The sequence below is a fragment of the Carettochelys insculpta genome, chromosome 6 (assembly GCF_033958435.1).
Source record: "Carettochelys insculpta isolate YL-2023 chromosome 6, ASM3395843v1, whole genome shotgun sequence".
NCBI classification, from domain to species: domain Eukaryota; kingdom Metazoa; phylum Chordata; order Testudines; family Carettochelyidae; genus Carettochelys; species Carettochelys insculpta.
The window spans coordinates 57,383,296-57,405,439 of record NC_134142.1 but is presented as its reverse complement, the minus strand read 5'-3'; the positions used below and the strand labels follow the sequence as shown (position 1 = coordinate 57,405,439).

At 38.8% G+C, this 22,144-nt stretch overlaps 1 protein-coding gene across 2 annotated transcripts in view; it reads left to right on the top strand.

Annotated features, from left to right (window-relative positions):
• The window catches only part of FMN1 (formin 1), a 360,158-nt gene that overhangs the window by 266,147 nt on the left and 71,867 nt on the right, over positions 1-22,144 (top strand). For both annotated transcript variants that reach the window (XM_074996955.1, XM_074996956.1), the window contains exon 15: positions 20,749-20,841. In XM_074996955.1, the coding sequence (XP_074853056.1) occupies positions 20,749-20,841 (93 nt within the window). The remainder of the gene's footprint in view (positions 1-20,748; positions 20,842-22,144) is intronic.

Genomic DNA, 22,144 nt, shown 5'->3' with positions numbered 1-22,144 from the left:
TCACCTTCAATATCAACCCTATAAGCACCTTCTCCTCATAATTATGTTATAATAAGGTATGGTATATACCCTGGGACTGACTGAGAACAGGGCTCCATTATGTTAGACACTGGGCAAATAGACAAAAAAAATCTGTGATGGGGTAATATGCCCTAACAGTAGCAGTGCTTACAGGTCAGCCCAGTCACATAGCTTGGACTTCCAAAATTTTTGAAGGCTTTAGGTTTTGTTTTTTCAAAGACCTAGTAAATAAGAGGTATTGGTGAATAGGGAGCAGTCCTGGGAATAAGTAGGGTTGGGGAGACAGGCAGTCATTGTTTCTTTAAAGGCCTTGCCAGGTGGGTGGGACAAGTTCCCCACCACCACCACCACCCAAGCAGTTGTAAGTCAGTTGGGAAAAGGAGACAGACATATGTTTTGCTTTTATCCTCACAGGAAGACAGATGTAATCAGGAGAGGCTGCCTCCAAGCTAAAGCCTCCCACTTGGCTTGAACCACTGTCCCAGTTCCACTCAGGAGGCTGAGTGGGAAACCGGTGTCTGAAGCAGGAGTTACTGTATGTTCTAAGGCTACAGAGAAACATCCTGAAATAAAACCCAACCCCAGAAAGAGGACTGAGAAAAGACTCCCGTCAGAGGAGGGAGATACTGTGACTGGTTTAAGGCAAGAGACCGAGCTAGGACTGCCAACAAGGAGACAATGGGAAAAGCTGCCCTGGAGCCTGGCAATTTATAAGGGCCCAGGTCTCCCATCTGCAGCAATGGCTGGAGTCAAGTGCCCTTTAAATCACTCTTAGAGCTTTGGGTGTCATGTAAGTGGCACTGCTTAAAGGGCTATCTGGGGGTGGCTAGTCCCCTACCCTCCTTTCAACCCAAGGCCCCACCCTGACTGGGGGGGGCCTGGAGCCCCTTCCCCCACCCCCCACACACACCTTTCCCTAGGCCAGTAAAATCTGTCCTTAGAGGAGTCATTCACAATACAGCCTATCTGCTGCAGAATAGGGCTGGAAGTGGCTTCAAGGAAACCATTTTATAGTGGTATGAGAAGAATCTGTCAGAGCTCACAAAGCCAAAGAGGGCCTAGCAGAGCTGCAGATGGGGAGGAGCCACTGATAAGGAGGGTGACGTTATGTGCATCCCAGGGAAATAGCAGAGGTGTTGAAGGAAGAGTACTTAAACAGGGTCCCTAGGCTAGGACCCAGAATACAGGTTGGGTCTTTCGATCCTCCCACTTTCCCTCAGATCAAGAGGGGAGGTACTGACATCAACAGTATTTAAAAGCAAAAAAAAAAAAAAAAAGCCAGACCTACGAGTTCCAGACAGAAGCGGTGAGACAGGCTTAGAAGCCATTAGCTGCTAAGCATTTTTATATCTGGGCTTTTCTATCAATCCAAGAAGGAAACAAATTGAGACGTGTCCTGGCCAGAGGGCTGGGCCATAGAAAAAGCAGGCAGCTGTGGAACCTGGACAGATAAAGGGGCTGCTAGAGAGAAGGAACCACTGTGACACTGAATCCTGACATGAGGATGTGCTTGTTAGATGAGACTCAGCTACAGACTCAAATTGGCAAGATACGCAAAGAGGTAGGATATGCTGGAACATTTTGGGATTTAACTCAGACCGTGGAAATGTTGTCCTGAAACTCTGAGTACCCTAAAGTGGTCTGCTACTGTAATACCCTGTCTGAATGCTCCAATCCAGCTACAGTTCAGACACACTCTGATCTGCACCAGCCTTGATTAGTAATAGCCAAGTGATCACAATACACCTCCCATTCCAGATTCTCCAAAACTGTCTGCCCTGAAGTGTCCAGCCTTCTCTTGAGCCAGTGAGAGAAGTAATAAGCTCTGTTGGCCCTTTTTAAAGAAACAAAAACAAAGGAGGTTTTGTTTGTTTGTTTTTTGTTTTTGCCTTAAGTGATGTTAATAACCACTTCAAGTCAAACAGTAATGGGTTGATGTAGAAGAAAAGTAAAACTAGCTTAGTTTATCAAAAGGAGATTTTAAGTGAGTTCAAGTGTAAGAGATAAAATCAAAATTTTTACAATTAAAGAAAGTGGGAAAAACCTTTCCTAGTGACTGCCAGTCTCCACTATATAAACATTCTGAGACCTGCTCTGAAGTCTTCTTCTGACTTCAGTCTCTTTGGCTCCCCGGGCTTGTTGCTCCTGGGAATTTCCTTCTTCCGCAAAGCCTTATGGCATCAAAAGGGTCTTAACGGTCTCCCACGTGACAGCATGTTGGCTCCTATGCAATCTTTGGATCTGCAGCATGCTGGGAGAAAACTGGTGACGTCCCTCCCCAAAAAACTATCCTTTTCCTGGAACCAATATGGGGACACAGTTCAATCCTGGTGTGGTATGTTCTGTGCATTAAAATTCTGTGACAGGAAAGTCTCATAAATTGCAACCTGATAAATTGCAGTCAGCTTGAGCCTAGATAACAGAACTCACTTCTGCAGGTATAATGGCTCCTTCCCCACTCTAGCAAGACAAATGCAGAAGTGGGGGCCAGCAAAAGTACCTCCAAAACCTTATCTACCAGGTTTTGGTATAAACTTCCCCCCAAAAAATCCTAAAAACCTCAGATTTTGGGGATAAAATTCGCTGCCACCACCCAAGTAATAATAAGGAAACCAGTGAGAGACTACTTGGGAAATCTCAGCCCCAAAAGTCAAAAACCAGGACACACAAATTAATCAATATCAGGTTAATAAAAAGAAAAAGAGAGAACTTTTATTATTACAACAATATTCAGATTGCAAGCCTCATGACTAGATGGAAGAGTCACAAAGTAAAACACAAGGGGAGTCTCCACCATGGGCCTAGAACTTAGTTACAAGGAGAGTAAAAGAACATTTCTAAAAAGTGCACAGACATCAGATCCCACTTCCCAAACCATAAAACAATAAAACCTAACGGACTTATCTAAACTTTACCCTACTTACAGAAGATTGGAGGGCCTGTTCTTGGAGGGAGATAGCCTGTGTCTGTCTCCCTCATGGCTGGAAAGAACAAGAAGGAACAGAGGACAGAAAAAGGGAGGAGCCAAAAAATTCAGTTCTTACCTACATTCTTATAGGCCAACCCCACCTGGCTAAGCAGGTTAACCCTTTTACTCCCGGGCTTCTGGCTAACCCTCATGATCATGACAGCAGGTGATAAGTTTGTCCACTAACTTCACCATGTTCAGAACTAAAAAAAAAAAAACCTCATCCCCACCCACCCACCGCATTACATTATGTCTGAACAGGCACAGAAGTATGATCATGAGATGCATTGCTTTATTTCTTTTTAATTTTTGCAAGACTATCAGACGTTATGGATTTAGTTTAGAAAACTCTTGCCAATACATATTGACTGTTTGCAAAGCACAGTTTTCAGTGGTTCATAGGATTATGATATGAAAACCAATTTTCACAGAATATTTCAAGAAATTTTCTCTTATGCCATACTTTAATATTTTACCCTCATCTGTTTTGGTGTTAGAGCTATTGTTGCAGAAAGTTGCAATGTGTTTAACAAGGGAAGTGGATTTCTTTGTCTCTTTCCACATGATACATAATAAATGAACTGTTTTAGCTTACATTTTTTAAAAATATTCACTCTTTGGATGGAGATTGACTGAAACATTTCTGCCTGAAAGATGACAGTTTACAAACGTCAAAAATGGCTTGAAAAACAGGTTAGAATGGATGTGCTTATTCAGACTTAACTATTGGCAATCACTGGTACGACAGCGGGCGTTTGCCCACAAAAGCTTATGCTCCAAAATATGTTAGTCTATAAGGTACCAGATAACTTCTTCTTGTTTTTGAAGATACAGACTAACTCGGCTACCTCTCTGGTACTTGGTACAACAGGTTGAACCTCTCTAATCTGGAATGCTCTCATGCATCAAACTCCATAATTTGGCATGATTTTAATTAGCTGGATGACCGCTTATCGGGGGTTTTGCCAAGTTTCCTGTGGTCCCATAAAGTTTGTTTCTAGCCACCAGTCCTGGCTCTCAGTGTTCTGTGCTGTTACTTAGCTGTAACTTACCCCTAAATGTCTTCTAAGAGCCCAGTAGTAATTGGCAGTGTTGGTAATACTCTCTCTTGTCCAGCACCAAGTAATTCTCTGAATAATTCACTTACTATGTGTCAATAATTGATTATGAGTGGAAGATGACTTGCATGATACCAATGTGATACCAAAAGTATCTGTGGCTGGGTCTAGTCTTGCATTCCTCTTCTGAAATAGGAATGCAAATGAGAGAAATCAAAAATGCAAATGGGGCACAGATTTGCATATATCATGCTTCATTTGCATAATCTCTTCCTGACACAAAATAGAAGGAAGGATTCATTCCAAGATGGGGTTTATTTTTGAAAGAGACACATCTATAGTACTTTCTTTCTTTTGAAAGAATCTCTTCTGAAAATAGATTATGTAAATGCAGCATAATATATGTAAATCACTGCCTCATTTGCATTTTGATTTCCCTCATTTGCATTCCTCTTTTGAAAGAGGAATGCAAGTGTAGACCCAGACGGTGTGATTTAGGAGTCTAAATCCCATTTTTAACAGTGATTTAGGAGCTTAGAATCTAGTGAATACATCTACACCAGATTTGGAGGTATAGTTTCCAGCTCTGGTAGATGTACACATACTAAAATAGCAGTATAATGGGAGCTGTGTAGCTAGCAGAATGGGCTAGTTGTCCTGACTCAAGTCTCATTCAACACCCTATGCACATACTTGGGTGTCTAGTCCTCCCTGCTACCCATATCCCTGTGGCTACACTGTTACTTTTACTGTTCTGGCTGTAGCTGGTACCTGAGCAGGGAATTCCACTTCCGGCTCAAGTATAGATGGAATTAAGTCTCATTAAAATTCAGTTGTCTGAGTCACTTTTGGAAGTGAGACTCAGGCTCCTTAAGTCAGTTAGATGTTCTTATAAATCATATCCAGGATCAACAGATATAATGCATTGCTTTTTTCAGGGGAAGTCCAAATCAACTAATTCTTTATTCATTAAAATAATTTTAAATTAAAGTTTTGAGAAGCAGGTACAGAATAGACTGGGAGGAACAAAAGGATATGTATGTGGTGTTTATTTAGATGTTGTGACTGCAACACATTGTGACACATTCTGATAATATAGCCTACTGTTTGCACTGTAAAGGAAGCATCACTGCCAAGGCATTTTCTGATGCTTCACACTAATGTTGTACAAAAGCTAGAGCAGAAAAGATTTTGTTTTCAAGAAAAAAAAAAAAAGTATTTTTCTAATTTAAAAAAAGTTTATAATCTTTATTGGAATACCTTTCAAGCCTCAGCAGGAGGTGATGGAAATTAGGTCATAGATGTGCCTTTCAGCAATCCAGTTAACAACAATTTTAACTTGAAAGCTTGTCTCATTCACCCATAAAACTTGGTCCAGTAAAAGATATTACTTCACACACCTCTTCTTTCTAATACCCTATGATCAATCCTGCTACGATCGCACTTCAAACAATCATTTTGATTTGGCAGGTATAGGACAGAGGTTTAAAAACAAACTGTGAGTGTACACTGTGTTTTGTTGTACAATAAAACTAAGTCTGTTAATAGTCCAGTGGTACAATGTGTTTATGCAAACATATAGCAACTGACTATGACTTAGTTTTCTGTTAGATTTCCACATGTCAGAATAAACAGGTGAATGAATTTTCGCTTTTAATATATAAGAGACACGGCAGTGTTGGAGTTTGGATAATATACTGTGAATCAGTCAATAAGTGAGGCTGTGTATTGTATTGTGAGTTAAGGATGGCTAGAAGCTGAAACTAGACAAATGCCAAGTAGAAATAAGATACAGAATTTTAATATTGATAATAGTTAATCATTAGAATAATTTACCTCTGGATGTGGTTGATATTTTATCATTTGAACTTGTTTAAAATCAAGATTGTCTGTCTTTCTATCTGTATTAGCTCAGTCAGAAATTATAGATTTGAGGGAAGAATTACTGGCTGAAATTTGGTGGCCTGTGTTTATGCGGAAGGTCAAAGTTCCCACACTACAGAAATAAATTGGAGATCAACTTTTTCTACATACACTGTCACACTCAACAAACAAATCTTTTTAAGATTTCCTGAGGTGCCCCCCCCATACCTGATTCATTATATGTAGTTGTTATGTGGCCTAAATAAGGCAGATAATAAAGTTCAATTCCGTAATACTAATTTCCTCTACTGCTCAGAGCAGACTGGGGTTCTGATCATTCACTGGGTTCTGCTAGCAGATCTCTTCAGCTGTATGGAATCCTAATGAAGTTAAATAGGATCTATACTTACTGGGACCTGTCTGGAAATATTTTGGGGTTTTGCTTTGCCTATTTGTTACATTAATTTGTATGAGCTATTTCCTTCCTTTGCAGTATGTTTGTCAGAGTGTTTATTAAATCTAAACTACAGTTTTAGACTGACTACATTAACCAGAGTTTTAGATGGGTTGCTATGGTGTAAAAAATATTTAGTTTTACTAGCAACCTTTTTTGTTTGATTTTTGTTTGGGAAACTATCTTGACACAAAGGATTTAGCGTAGTAAATACAACACTAATAGATGAAAGATGTTGATCTGCTTTGTCTGTCTCTTAAAGAAAAAAAGTATTCTTTTATTTTTAACTTATTTTGATTTAATAAATGCCTGACTAATCTCTGAGGAGAACATTATGTACAAGAGAACTTCAAGCCATTATAATATCTAAACTACTTCCCATAAGTTACAAATCCAAGGAAACAAACCAAAATAGAATGTCTAATAACTGTCTGACGGCTGCCAGAGTCATTGATTGGAGATTTCCATTACTTCATTCCCCATTCTCGTCCCCATTCTCTCACTGAAGTGCCCGAGAGAACAGGTGCATCTTATAGGGTGACCTGGAAGTCTCCAGATCCAGTTTGTGCAACAATAACACTATCCAGAGGGCAGGACCTCTCATAAAGAGCCACCTTGCCACTAGCCCTCTCTCCGTGAACTCATGTCTTGTTAAAACATCACATGGCAAAAAGCCCTATGACAGAGAAGGTGCTGTCTATCTGGGATTTTGTTTGGTGGCTGTTTTGTTTTCCATGTGAATTGTCTGTGAAATCAAATTAACAGTCCAGAAGTAACGAAAATAAGTTTGCAAAAGAGCATAGATCTTCTGCTAACTGAGAAAATCTTTGTACAGTCTCATCATTGTTTTTTATTGGAACCTTATAAATCATTTGTAGGTAAGACATCCCCAATGTGAATGGCAAATACAACTTGATGTGTCTGTTCTTTTCCCGCTTTAAACTGCCCTTCATGTAAGACACAGATGCTTATGGCGACTCTCAAGAGAGGTTTTCTAATACCCCCAATATCTGTTGTCTTCAATAACAGCCACAGACCCTCCCCTATACACCTGGCTGTGTCTACACTGCATTCCACTTTGGGCAGTGGAATGCAAATCAGGGCAATCAAAAATGCAAAAAGATTTACAAATCTTATGCTTAATTTGCATAATCTTGTGAGACTGCACTTCCAGAAGCAAAAACAGCCATGTAGACAGGGTTCCTTTGGGGAGAAAAACCCGTTTTTGAAAGAAAGCTTCTTCCTGTTTAATGAGAAAAAGAAAGCAGCATGTCTTTCACAATCCTGCGATAATATAATTTATCAGGTTCTTAACACCCAGGAGATAAGCAAATAGTGGTGGCTATTAGCAGTGGTCACAGTGACATAATTCAAGAGGGATAGTATCAGTGACAGGTTTACAGGAGTCGATGGTGTTAAATACTTGGATTCACTGTCAGTATGATTCCCATAAATGCTACTGGTGGGTCCTGTTAAGTAAATGTTCAGCTGTTTGGTGTTATCAACACTAAACTATTTCTGGTTTTTGCATTTACTTTAAAAATGATGCTTAAAAAATACTAACTCCTGCCCAATTGACACTGCAATGCTCTTTACGTGAAAGTTTGTTTATAGGCGGTGATACTTTTGACAGATTTACAGTGTCTGTGAAGGTTTAAAAGACTGTTGCCCAATAGGCATTCAGTTTTATAAATATTTCAGCTTATATTGGGAATTTTTAAAGAACTTTCTGAGCCAAATATTGCATTAAAACTGAAAACAGTGGCAAACTACTAATCAGCAGCTTCCAGCTTTGTCTGATGGTTTCCATTTCCATGGCCAAGATCTGAAGTGTGAAGCACAACGTACATCCACAGTTTGTAACTTTAAGATTTTCAAATAACATTTATTCTTACATTACACACATACACATACTTTCTTTTTGCAATAGTTCATTTAGAAATAAACATTTTTCTGAGTATTCCTATTACAGTTAATGTGACGAACACAAAATATGTATCAAGAAAATGTTCTAAAAGTTTATTAGCATAGTAGACAGCTTACATCTGTTTGCACTGAGTTATGTTAAACAGGTTGTTTATCTTAATGCACTTGTGTATTTGCTTGAATCCTCACTTCAGAATTGACTAGTGAGGGAGGAAATGTATATTTGGTACATTTTGGTAACTCTTCATCATCCTCCTTAGAATTTAAAGGTTGCTCTGTTACCTTTTATGTTTGTGCATGTCTCTCTTCATAATCAATGTGATCTTATCTCATGGTCATTTATGGTTAAATTTTACTGAAATAGTTTTTGCTCTACAGAGGATGTGTTTTCTGTGTCTGGAAAAGAGATAAAACAAAAAAACAGTCATGTAGCACTTTAAAGACTAAGAAAATAATTTATTAGGTGATGAGCTTTCGTGGGGCAGACCCACTTCTTCAGATCACTGATTTCCAGATTTGAATAAGTGGGTCTGCCCCACAAAAGCGCATCACCTAATAGATTATTTTCTTAGTCTTTAAAGTGCTACATGACTGCTTTTTTGCTTTATGAAGATTCAGACTAACATGGCTGCCTCTCTGTGGATAGGAGAGGTACTATTAACAAATGATTAATGGATTTGCTTTGCAAACATTCTAGCTTTTTTTTTGGTAGTGTAGAGAATTAAGATAAATCATAAAACATCACATTTCATTTGTAATTTCTTTATTACGATGTGTTTGACTTAACTGGGCAGATATTTGTCAACATCCTGTGAAGTAAATTATAAATTAAATATGTAAGTATGTTTGCAACTACAAATGGTGTTTTTAAAAGGACAGCGAATGACAACTGTCCACCATAGATCAAAGACCACTCTTACAAATTAATATTTTTAAGTTACTATTTTTCTTTGTGTTCTCTGTGGATAAAATCATGCCAAGTGTAAAGCATAAAGTGAAGAACAGTGAGGTTGTGACTTGTCCAGTGTCTGATATGGAATCATAAGTTAGCTTTTAATCTATATAAAAGACTATATTCAGTGTCAAGGGAGATAAAGGATTTGAGGGTTACAAGAGAATAAACTAAAAATGCATGAACCAAGTGAGAAAAGATGGAGGAAAAAGAAACATTGAGGAGGAACATATAGAAAAGGAGAGAGAAAAGTGTTTGTTCAACAATTTAAAAGATGATGATGGTACAAAGAAAGATATAGAAACATGGAAATTGTCTTACTACTTCAGACCCATGGTTCATCTAGTTCCAGATGCTATAGCCAGCCCCATGGCCTTCAAAAAAAGGTGCAAGATGCCTCACTGTTGGCAAATGTACTGTAATTGGTTTTATCTCCCTGTCAGTATTCCTTTTGCTAGCATTAGGTATTATAAGTCTGGAGATGATTGTTGTTTTTGTTAGACCTTCTTTATTATCCTAGTAAGGGTCTGCCTTAAACAGAAAAGGTGATTGTCAAAGGTCTGTTGCTGTTTTATTGCTAGAGTCCAGCTGACAGTCCCATGGTTCAGTATAGGTTCAAGTTCTAGTTTAGGTATAAACTTGGATACATGAGCTCTTGGTCCAGCATTAACCATTTCTTTCACTGAGTTTTCTTTCCAAGGCTTCATGCTGCCATTATTGTTGATTCCCTTTGTTCTACGAGACAGTGAGCAGGCTGGTGGAGACAGATGGTTGTGTTCTGGCAAGTGATTGTAGAGGCAGATGATTGTGATCTGGTACTTTGGCCCAAACTAATAGCAATTCATCTGCAGATATTGAAGGTGGTGCAGCTGACACTGGCAGGACTTCTGGCCATGGTCAGTTAAATGGGAATATTCTTATTGCACTTGGGCATTGTAGAGGTGGAAGGAGAGGAGTATAGTATCATCAAGAATAATTCATTGAAGATTAATAATACAGCAGGATTTGCGGTTCTCTTCCTTGTGTATTATATAGTCAGTGTATTTCCTGAATCATACTTTCCCCACCATATCTGATCATCTCTCCTGTGATCTTATTTCCAAGGCTTTTGTTGTTTAGTTGTTTATCTGCCCTTTCTACTTCCTCCTTCAAAATATCAGTCTCGCTCTTGATGCTTGACAGTAATATCTCTTTCAGTTCTTCTATCAGTCCTTCTGAGACACTCAGGCCCAACTGTGCTTTGTAAAGTTTGGTACAATATCTCGTCCATCACTGTACAATCTTCTCCATGTTCACAAGCACATTGGCATTCTCATCTTTAATCACCATCTGCTTTGACTGCCACTTCCTATTAATATTCCTGATTATCTTATACACCTTCCTGGTCTTAAACTCGCTGTAATACCTCTCTATATTGTCACACTTGTCCTCTAACCATTTCGCCTTTTGCTTTCTGGCCCCTTTCCTTACCTCATCGCAGTTCACTCTAAAGTGGTGTTCCACGCTCTCTTCTCTTGGGCCAACTTCAGTGTTTCCACTTATTATTGATCTTCTCTTCTTCTGGAACAGTCTGTTCAGTTGCCTCGTCTACTGCCATGGCTATCCCTTCTACTGTCTTATCTAAGTCTTTCTCTGTGCCTGCACTCTTAATCCTCTCTTTGAGTGCTGCTCTGTACTCATTCCCTATTTCTTCCTTGCCTAGCCTCGCCATGTCTCTTCTTTTTTATTCAGGAAATACACCAGCTACATAATATAGCATGGAAAGAAGGGAAGGCACCTAAGGAATGGACGAGATCCATGCTAGTGACAATACCCAAGAATAGAAGTGCATTGGAGTGCAAGAACTACAGAACAATTCTCCTAACAAATCATCTAGGCAAGGTGTTGATGATGATACTGTCGGAGAGGCTGAGATAGCAGATAGAAGAATATTTAGCAAATGAGCAAGCAGGATTCAGGAAAGATAGAAGTACTATACAGCAGATATTGGCACTAAGGTGGGTAGTGGAGAAAGCTCAATGAAAAAACAAGAATATTCACACTTGCTTCTTTGATTTTCAGGAAGCACTTGACAGTATCGATCAGAAAGTGACTTGGGCAGTGCTGTGAGATCTCCTGGTCCAACTCATACACCTTATACACCTTCCTAGTCTTAAACTCACTGTAATAGTGGATAGCAGACTGATGCAGTTGTTGAAGGATATCGGTGACAATGCATAAGCAGCGGTAAGAACATCCAGAGAGATTGTAATTTGGTTTAGAACGAGTAGAGGTGTGAGGCAAGGAGATCCGATATCACTGAATAACTTCATCACGCACCTAGAGAGAGTGATGGCCAAGATCAAGGAAGAAGTAGAGGGGATAACTAACTGCATGGGATGAGAATCAGCTTGAGGTTCATAAATAATATAGTTATCATGGAAGAAAATGAAGAGAAGCTAGCAGGAACAGTGCAGGTGCTAAACGAGGAAGGAAGGTGGTACGGACTGATTATGAACATTGATAAAACAAGAACAATGGTACTTGAAAATAAGAACGTAGGAAGGAAGATCTGTGTGGACAGGCTCAAACTAGAGAATGTAGAAAAGTTCATATATCTAGGAAGCAACATAGCATATGATCTAGACTGTAAGAAGGAAATAGCAACTAGAATAGCCAAAGCAAGAGTGAGTTTGAAGGCGATGGATAAAATCTGGAAAACCAAAGTGATTATCTTAGGAATGAAGCTGAGCCTCTTGAAAATGTGTGTCTCCAGCAGCATGTTGTATGAATGTGAGACATAGGTGATAACGAAAGATTCAAAGAGAAGGATATTGGCATTCAAGAGGAGTTGTTATGGAAAGATTCTGAGGATAGGATGGATGCTGATCACCAGCAAGGAATTATATGGGAAGATACAGCAGAAAGAGAACCTACTGCAGAAGGTTATACAAGAGGAGTTACAGCTGTTTGGGCATATCTGGGGAATGAAGAATGAATGAAAAATCAAGACCCTGTATTTAGCATAATGAATGGTTCAAATAGGAGAGGCAGACCCCAAAGAGAATGGGCAGTTTATACAGTAGATTGGTGTGGAGCTAGTCTACATAAACTAAACCATTACATGCTGGACAGGGAAGGGTGGAAGGAAGTAATGAGAGAGGCATTGGACTCCAGGAGGCACTGAGCCCATGGTTGTTGATGATGATGATGATGTCTTGTATATAAACAAAGGAACCCTGCCACCAGCTGCTTTCAGCTATACTATTGTGGAAAGTGGCTTAACCATCACAAGGTGAGGCACGTCAGCTCTCGATCAAGAGAGGATAGACTTGTAGGAGGCTCAACTGAAATGATTAATCCAACCGAGATGTGGAAGTAGACTGGACATCTACTCACAGATCACCTTTTTGTCTGAACTGTTTCATGGTGGTGTTGGTGAACCTGAAGCAGGCCACAGTTTATATGATGGTGGTGTCACCCACAGTATAAATCCCTGTTGTCAAAAAGTGGCTGACTTCAATTTACAGAAATATAATTGGGATTTTAAATAGAATTCTGAACTTAGACCTAAAATGGAAAAAAAAAAAGTCTCTCCTCTTCCAGTAGTATCTTCATTTGTATCTGATCTGAGCTATGTTTTCATCATTCTTGTTGTCTGGCCTGTCTCAAGGCATATTTGATAATCTTCCAGCATTCCTTATCATAAATACATTTGACAGATGTTTGTAGTCATTTTTCCATTATGGACATTGAATGTGGAATAACTTTTCAGATTGGAACACTTCATTATGGAAGGAGATGATTGAGAAGAATACAATGAGGCTTTAGTGGAAGTATAAAGCTTTCTTCTAAATGTCTCTGAGGGCTCAAAGAGGCAGACATTTCACATCTGGCTTGCAAGAGAGAAGGATCCAATCTTCAGAGCAGCGATGGGCAAAACCAGCCCCAGGGAGCTGGATCTGGTCCACCAAACATTTCTCTTCAACCTGTCCAGTTGATTAGCAGAGCATAAATACTTATAGTCAGCAGCATGTGTTCTGTTGCCCCTCCCCCCACCTTGTTCTGTCTGCAGCTGAGCTGCTCCTAGGATTCTCCTGCCAGCTGTACAGAGGGAGTGGAGGAAAGAGGGGAGGATAGTGCTGAAGTCAGGGAATTATCTTGCCCCTGTACTTCATCTATGCAGAGCAGGGATCCGAGAGAAGAAGAAGAAGACAGAGTAGCTGCTCCAGTCAGAAGCGTGGATGTTAAGTGACTCACTAAGGCATGCAGAACAGGAGAGTGAGGGAGGCAACAGAGCAAGGCGGATTTCCCTTAAAAAGACAGAGGGAGGCTTCTCTCCGAAACTTACCCAACAGCAGCCAGCGCACACACTCTGGCTGCATCTACATTACAGGCCCCTTTTGAAAGAGGAATGCAAATGAGGCAAGCCAGAAATGCAAGTGAAGTGCTGATTTACATATATCACACTTAATTTGCATAATCGCATTTTTGAAAGAGTATTCTGAAAGAAAACCAGCAGTGTAGATGGGGTTTTTTTGAAATAAAACCCCATTTTGAAAGTGCCCTTCTTCCTAATTTTTTTCGGGAAGAAGGGTGTTTTCACATATGGGGTTTTATTTCAAAAGAGCCCCATCTATGCTGCTGTTTTTCTTCGAACGACTCTTTCAAAAATGTGATTACACAACTGAAGCGTGAAATATGTTAATCAGTGCTTCATTTGCATTTCTGATTTGCCTCATTTGCACTCCCCTTTTGAAAGGGGACTGTAGTGTAGACACAGCTGCTGTGTCACTGTCACACATACCCCATCTTTGCCCCACACACAGTCGCTGTGACATAAATACTGCAGCACATGCTCAATCTGTGTCACAGAGTCTGTCTCTCTCACACAGTGTTTCTCCTTCACACTCACACCCTCTTTGTCTCTCTCCTTAGGTCTCGCCCCTTCTGGGAGGCCCAGAGCTCAACCACAATCAACACCAAAATTTGTGGTGTGTACTCACCGCTGCTTTAGAGCATGTATTTTATCTGTTTTGAAAAATTAAGCAAAATCCCTTATTCCTCATAATTAACTGGAATCAGAGCTAGGGTGCACCCATTTTTGATTTTTGAAAGAAAGGATTTGAGGAACAGCTAGCCAGAGAGACAAAAAGTAATAGCAAAAAAAAAAATTTAAGTACATTAGAAGCAGGAAGCCTGCTGAACAACCAGTAGGGCCACTGAATGGTAGAGATGCTAAAGGAGCACTCAAGGATGATAAGGCCATTGCGGAGAAAGTAAATGATTACTTTGCATCAGTCTTCACTACAAAGGATGTGAGGGACATTTCCAAACCTGAACAATTTTTTTCAGGTAACAAATCTGATGAACTGCCTTGAATGGCAGTGTCATTAGAAGAGGTGTTGGAACAAATTAATAAACTAAACAGTAATAAGTCACCAGGGCCAGGTGGCATTCACCCAAGAGTTCTGACAGAACTCTAAAGTGAAATTGCAGAACTAGTAACTGTAGTTTGTAACCTGTCATTTAAATCGGTGTCTCTTCCAGATGACTGGAGGATAGCTAAAGTGATGCCAATCTTTAAATAGGGCTCCAGAAGTGATCCTGGCAGCCACAGGCCAGTCAGTCTGATGTCAGTACTGGGCAAACTGGTTGAAACTCTAGTAAAGAATGGAATTGTCAGACACATTGTTGAACATAATTTGTTGGGGAAGAGTCAACATGGCTTTTGTAAAGAAAGTCGTGCCTCACCAATCTATTAGAATTTTTTGAAAGGGTTAACAAGCACGTGGACGGGGGGCGGGTCCTGTGGATGTAGTGTACTTAGATTTTCAGAAAACCTTTGACAAGGTCCCTCACTAAAAGCTCTTAAGCAAAGTTAACTGTCATGGGATAAAAGGGAAGGTCCTCTCTTGGATTGGTAACTGGTTAAAAGATTGGAAACAAAGGGTAGGAATAAATGGAGAAAGGTAAATAGTGGTGTACCCCAGGGGTCTGCACTGGGACCAGTCCTATTCAACATATTTATAAATGATCTGGAAAAAGGGATAAACAGTGAGGTGGCAAAATTTGTAGATGACACAAAACTACTCCAAATAGTTAAGTCCCAAGCAGACTGTGAAGAGCTACAAAAGGATCTTAATAGATTGGGTGACTGAGCAACAAAATAGCAGATGAAATTCAATGTTGATAAATACAAAGTAATGCACTTTGGAAAATATATTCCTAACTGTACATAGAAAATGATGGGGTTTGTTTTAGCTGTTGCCATTCAAGAAGGGATCTTGGAGTCATTGTGGATAGTTCTCTGAAGACATCCACACAGTGTGCAGTGGCAGTCAAAAAAGCTAACAAAATGCTGGTAATCATTAAGAAAGGAATAGATAAAGGGACAGAAAATGTCATATTACTTTTATATAAATCCATGGTACATCCACATCTGTAATACTGTGTAGAGATGTGGTCAACCCATATCAAAAAAGATATATTGGAATTGGAAGAGGTTCAGAAAAGGGCAACAAAAATTATTAGAGGTATGAAGTATCTGCCATATGAGGAAAGATTAATAAGACTGGGATTTTTAGCTTGGAAAAAAGACGATTGAGGGGATATGACACGTATGTAAAGTCCTGGCTGTCATAATAAATAAGGATTATTACTTACTCCTTCTCACAACACAAGAATTAGGAGTCACCAAATGAATAGGCAGCAGGTTTAAAACAAACAATAGGAAATAATTTTTCACACAACGTACAGTTAACCTGTGGAACTGCTTGTCAGAGGATGTTATGAAGACAAAGACTATAGTAGAGTTTTAAAAAGAACTCGATAAATTCATGGGGGACAGGTCCATCAATGGCTATTAGCCAGGATGGGCATGGATGGGATCCCTAGCCTCAGTTTGCAAGAGACTAGAAATGCACAACAGGGAAGTGATCACTTGATGATTACCTGTTCTATTCATTGCCTCTGGGGCACCTGGTATTGGCCACTGTCAGAAGACAGGATATTGGGCTTGATGGGCTTAAGGTCTGACCCAGTATGGCCATTCTTATGATTAGAATAATTTTTTTCTTTGTAGACCAAAACTATAGCATTCGGAGTATCATGTAACCTAAATCCTTAACCAATTAAATAATTGAATGTAAGGATTAAATGAGGATGTAGGAAATATTGAACATGTATTTTAGACAATCAGTGGTCTTACATTGCAAGTGTTTCAGATACTTTAAAGAAAACTGGCATATCATTAAAAAAATTCCCATTGCTTTTGCTTAAATTTAAAAATAAAATAGCATATGAATTCAGTATAGCACCTGATAAATATCTCGCTTCATCTTTTGCTGACCAGAGGTATTTAGGATTGCACTCCTTCACAAATGCTGAATTTATCATGAGTGCCCATGCCTTTGTTAACTCAGAGCTAGTGGTCATCTCAAAAGGGTTGAAATGTAAATGTCTGTGCTCCATATTCCACACTGGCTGCCAATTAATTTCCAAGTGCAAATCCAGATTCATCTAAATATTTTTCTGTGACGTCTTAAAGGGGTTAGTCTGTGCAGAAATCCTCTCCCTCTATAACCTGGCCTGATAGCTGCTATCTGAAGTAGAGTTTCAGTTTTCTGTCTCGATGAAAGGGTGAAGCTCATGAGAGCTCAGAGGACAGGCAGTGCATTAGAAATGGCAAGTCTTCCTCCTAGACTCTTCATTCCATTATGTATAGGCTTGGCAGAGTTTGATATATAAAATTTGGCTGATAATATCAGTTTTAAGCACTTTTTCTCATCTTTTCAGTTTAAGTAATCACAGTTGCAGGAAATTATGGCAGGCTAAGACACTCGAAGGGAATTAAAGAATAATTAATTACCGTATGTAAATATTTTTAAATCAAGCTCTAATAATTTCTCAAGTAGCATTTTTGTTATTTTGACTGTCTGTAAATTTCAGTTGCTGGTGAAAGTAGTCTGTGTAGGTATGGTGAAATCAAGATTTTTCAGGCTTTCCAGTAATTCTGGGCCATATAATCTGCTGGCATTTGGTCTAACTATTGTTATTTGTTCTTTGTGTTCCTCTTATTCAGACTGTTGTGAAGTGATTGAGTATACACATACTTTGACTTCAGTGGAAAACTAGGAATCTCATTATTTTAGTCTTCGTTAACAATGATTTTGTCTAACCCCACCTGTCTGGTCTGCTCTGCACTAGTTTTCTTCCTCTCTTCATTAATCTCTCTGTCCAACCTTTCCATCTTCTTGCTAGTGCATTTTCCCTATTCTTCCCATCCATCTACCTACCCTACCCATTCCCCATACACCACTGTTTTCACATCCTGCCTCAATCCTCTCACCTGATTCTTCTTAAAAATAATGTAAGTGTTAAAAAAATAAAAAGCAGTATATCCCTGTCTTGGTCATTTAAAAAAATTAAATGTGACATTCATAAGCAATGACACCATTATATTTGGAAAATCTTATGCATTGCTCCCTTTTTGCAAGGAATCTCTTATTAGTGAGGCATCATGTATACTTTTGGGCACTGAGAAATGTTAAGTAATAATGTATGCTACCTGTCTGGAGAGGTAATATTTATTTCTATTCTAGCCTATATAAAAAATGGGCCCACATTCCATCTTGTACCACAAAATACTTCTAATAATGTTTTCTCTTTGTGCCTTAACATAACTTCCTCATTAAAAATACTCTTTGTTTAATGTTTTAAAATTATGCAATATCTCAGCACAAGAATTTGAAATATGCATTTCCCATACCATTTTTGTCATTTCACATTTGACTGAAATTATTTCTCAAATTCATCTTACATGGTATTTTCTCTCTAGACTTCTTTAAATGTACAGGAAAATTAGTCACACAATTGTGGGTTCTAATCTGTGCCAATCTGTAGTAAGAGAACTTTAAAAAGTTTTTAAAATAATTTTGTTTATAGAGTTTTTCTTCATGAATCATAATACCCCTACCTATTCTACAAAAAAAATTACAATTTGTCCATCCTACTTTGAGACCCTCATTCTGCTTCTCTACGTTAAAGCATTAGTTTGTGACTGTTTCATTCAATATATTTCTGCAGTCATTTAGTTCAGCTTTTTTAAAGTGATACGCTTATGTTGTGAAAAAACTATTGTACTTTGTTTATATATCTTTTTCTGATTTTTGTTTTGTTTTGTTTCTTTCCTGTTCTGGTATCATGCATATAGATGGGCAGACAGGAGGAGGCTTTAGTTAATAAGAAATGAATATGAACAAATTAAAGTCTTCAGTAGTACATGCACACAAGTAAATTCATATTGACTTTAGTGGGACTTTTTGTATTCACAGGATTGTTTCTGCATGCCATAAATTGTAAGATTTGGGGTTAAGGATAAACATGTAAAAATAATATTATGGTTTATATAGCTAGGATCCTTACAACTATAGATATTTTTTGATACATTCACATTCTACTTTTATATACCTGAGCTATGGAAGAATGTTTGGATGCTACACCTTTAAGAGAAAGTAGATATCTTTTCATTATATTTTTGGAGCAACATATATCAAGAAAAGAGATTTCTGGACTTGTTAGAATTTTCTTTTTAACATAAGCTATTTCTGGGAAAAGGGGTGTCAATAAAAATTTGAACAAATTATTTGAGTGATTTCTTTGTTAAGACAGCCCAGGTGGTCCAAAATATATTATATGTTGTACTATTGATTGAATAATACAATGCATACATGTATTCTCAACCTTCTGCTGACTTCTTACGCTGCACTGCAAACCTCAGATGTGTAACTTCTATTAAAAGGATAACTTTATTGTTTATTATACACTTTTCTCTCCCTCCTTCCCTTTTTTGGGGTGGATGCCAAATTTACTAGAATAAATTGAATTATTAACTGAGATGAAACTGTCTGGATTGCCATTTTAATGTGTGTATGTTTAATGCAAATTGTAACCCTTTGTTTAATTATGAAATAAATTTGCATCCCAATTAAACACATGGAAACTGCACTTTTTAGAAGTGAGGAAACGAATGCAATTTCCTCCTTGCCCTGTTGCAATGGGTAATTGCGCAATTTTCAAGAACTGGTTTCTGACAGTCAGATTATACCTTTAATATAATCTAGAACCTAGGCATTCTGAGAAATATATAGGACTTCCTAGGGTAATGCCTAAATTCTGTGATAGTTAACTTGATTCTGTAGGAAATTATATGGCATCAGCACCTGAATTAGTTGGTAAATTAGGCATGTTCTTCACTATGGGGAAGATTGACACTGCCACAGTCCATCTTCTGGAGTTTGATTTAGCAGTCTGGTAGAGACAAGCTAAATCAAACTCAGAGGGTACCCCTGCTCCTCACGAGGAGTAAGGGAAGTTAATGGGAAGTTTGTCCCTGACAACCTCTCTCAGTGAAACCACACGGAAGCCTAGATTAAGGTATGTTGACTTCAGCTATGTAAATAACATAACTGGAGTTGTGTATCTTGATTGTGTACCTTTAGTGTAGACCTGGTCTTGGTCAAAGGACCCATCATAAGTAGCTCAAAATTCATATTGCTTCTATCAAAGCTATACCTTAACCTACTAAATTCTAATTAAATGGCTAGAACCCACGCTAGGAAAACTGAGTGTGTCGCTAGTTTGTATTAGCAAAATCTAATTTAAAGTCCACCTTTTTATAGTCTTAACAAGATCCTCAAAGAGGTAGTAAGCTGATGTGGGATTTGATGCCTGAAGTGTGTTGATGAAAACCAATTTCACCTCCTTATTTCATCAGTGAGAGCAGTTTACTAGTTTACCAACGTCTTCTTGAGATTGCTATTTTCATGAAGCAATCCAGTTGATACTCAGCCCAACATAAAGTCATGCTCATGAGTTAAGGGAAGATAAGTTAAGAAAATGGCAGAGTTTGCCTGCCTTTGCGTAAATAAATTTGGCATGCTAAATAGTCCTGTTGCATCTGCACATATATTGGGATGCTGAGGAAGCAATGGTAGCCAAGAGATGCTTTTATCACTTAGATTTGACCTGAAGGTTGCTTTCTCTTCTGGAAGTGGACCTCACAGCCTCCATGTTAAATTGCTATATTGCATTCTTCTTGGGACTGTTCCTTAATATCACTCACATGTATGTTGGGGCAGATGTTAGTAGCCCATTTGTGAGGGAGCAGTGTTTCTTCCAAATTTTATGTGTTATACCGGTACTTTATGAGCTCTACTCACTTCAGTTTAATTTCCAAACCACCCACCACCATTACAAAAAGTCGTCATAAATGCTGAATTCTACTGCATTTAACCTATACTTTTTGAAAAGGTTATCTAGTTCTTCAACAATTCTGAATGACTACTTTTAATTTTAAATGCTGTTAGTAGATTCATGTAAGCAGATGGAGTATGAAATATATATTGGTTGATAAAGTTTAAATGATGAATGAACAGATATATTATTATGGAAGTAATAGGGTTACTTAAGAGTTTTCAATTAATATTCAGTTGCAAAATATCTAACTCTGTACTTTTATTTGTAGCCTGTGAAAAGCAGATGAAAGTTGTTTGTGAAGAATCTTCAGAACAACATCTCCAGCCATTCAAGGATAAAATGGAAGAGTTTTTTCACAAAGGCAAGCATGCTTTTTAAATGTCTTTGTTTATATTCTAGTGTTTTGGAAAGCTTGCTGTATTTATCTTAGTATGTTGTCTCAAATATTCAGTGCTGCAAAACCGGAAAGTAAATATTATCAGCTATGGGTCTTAGGTATGGATAATAACACAGATCTTTAAACCTCGGGCATCACTTGCCAGTAACTGGTGACTGTTACCATAGTTTCACTTTGTGTCCATTTCTTTGGGGTTTTTTGTATCATTAAATCACTACGTGCAATAAAACTGGGTTTAGGAGAGACTTACTTAATAAATTGAGTCTTACACTTCCAAGCCCATGGAAAAGTGGCATAAAAATATGCTAATCTTGTATTCATGTTAAATCAGAGTTACAAGATTAAAAATCAAATCCGTATAAGACATCTAAAGGTCTTAAGGGAAATGAGCCTGTGGCATTAAGTCAGTCGTGGGAGGTCTCAGTAAACCATAATTGTGCAGCTGAGATACACTAAGCATGGGAGTGTGTCTGCACTAAAAATGCTACAGCAGCATGCAGCTGTGGTTGTCACAGCTGGGACGAGGGCAGTCAGATGTAGTGGTTGAAGCAGGAGTCAGGCAGTCAGATTCTGGGATCTGAAAGTCCAAGGGGAAAACTGAGAAGCAGGCATCAGGAGGCCTGCAGGGTCAGATTACCAGGCAATCAGGGTCAGGCACGAAGTTACAGACAGTGATTGAAGAGCAAAGCCCAGGACAAAGAAGTCAGAAGCCAGATTCTAGGTTTTATTGCAAGCAGAGTCTGTAGCAGAGACAGAGAGGCAGTCTCTGTTGTTACTCAGAAAGCTTTCCATCATTGGGCTGCCAGGAGCTGCCACTCAGGTCCTGCTGGGTGGCTCTTCCTGCCAGACCCATCCTCACTAAGTTCTTGTGTGGGAGCTCAGCCTAAGCATCCCAGGGTGATGCAGTGGCAGCAGCACAGAACCTCCTTGGTCCCAGGTTACAACTCTGCAGGTTCTTACAGGAAGTGCTTCTGTATAGACACTACCTATGCCAACAGGAAGGGTTCTTTCATCAGGATAGGTGATCTACCTCCCAGATGTAATAGTTAGGTGAATGGAAGAATTATTCAGTCAACACACTGCTGTCTAGGCCATGGGTTAGGTCACTATAGATATGTTTCTCGGGGATACGGATTTTTCACATCAGCAGTAGAACCTTTCTGAATCCACTGAAGCTGTAGGAGTTGGGAAAGAAAAGACTGAAGGTGGAGCAAGAGCTAACTTACTTGAAAGTGGACTTGAAACACTAGATGCAAAGAGTATCCAA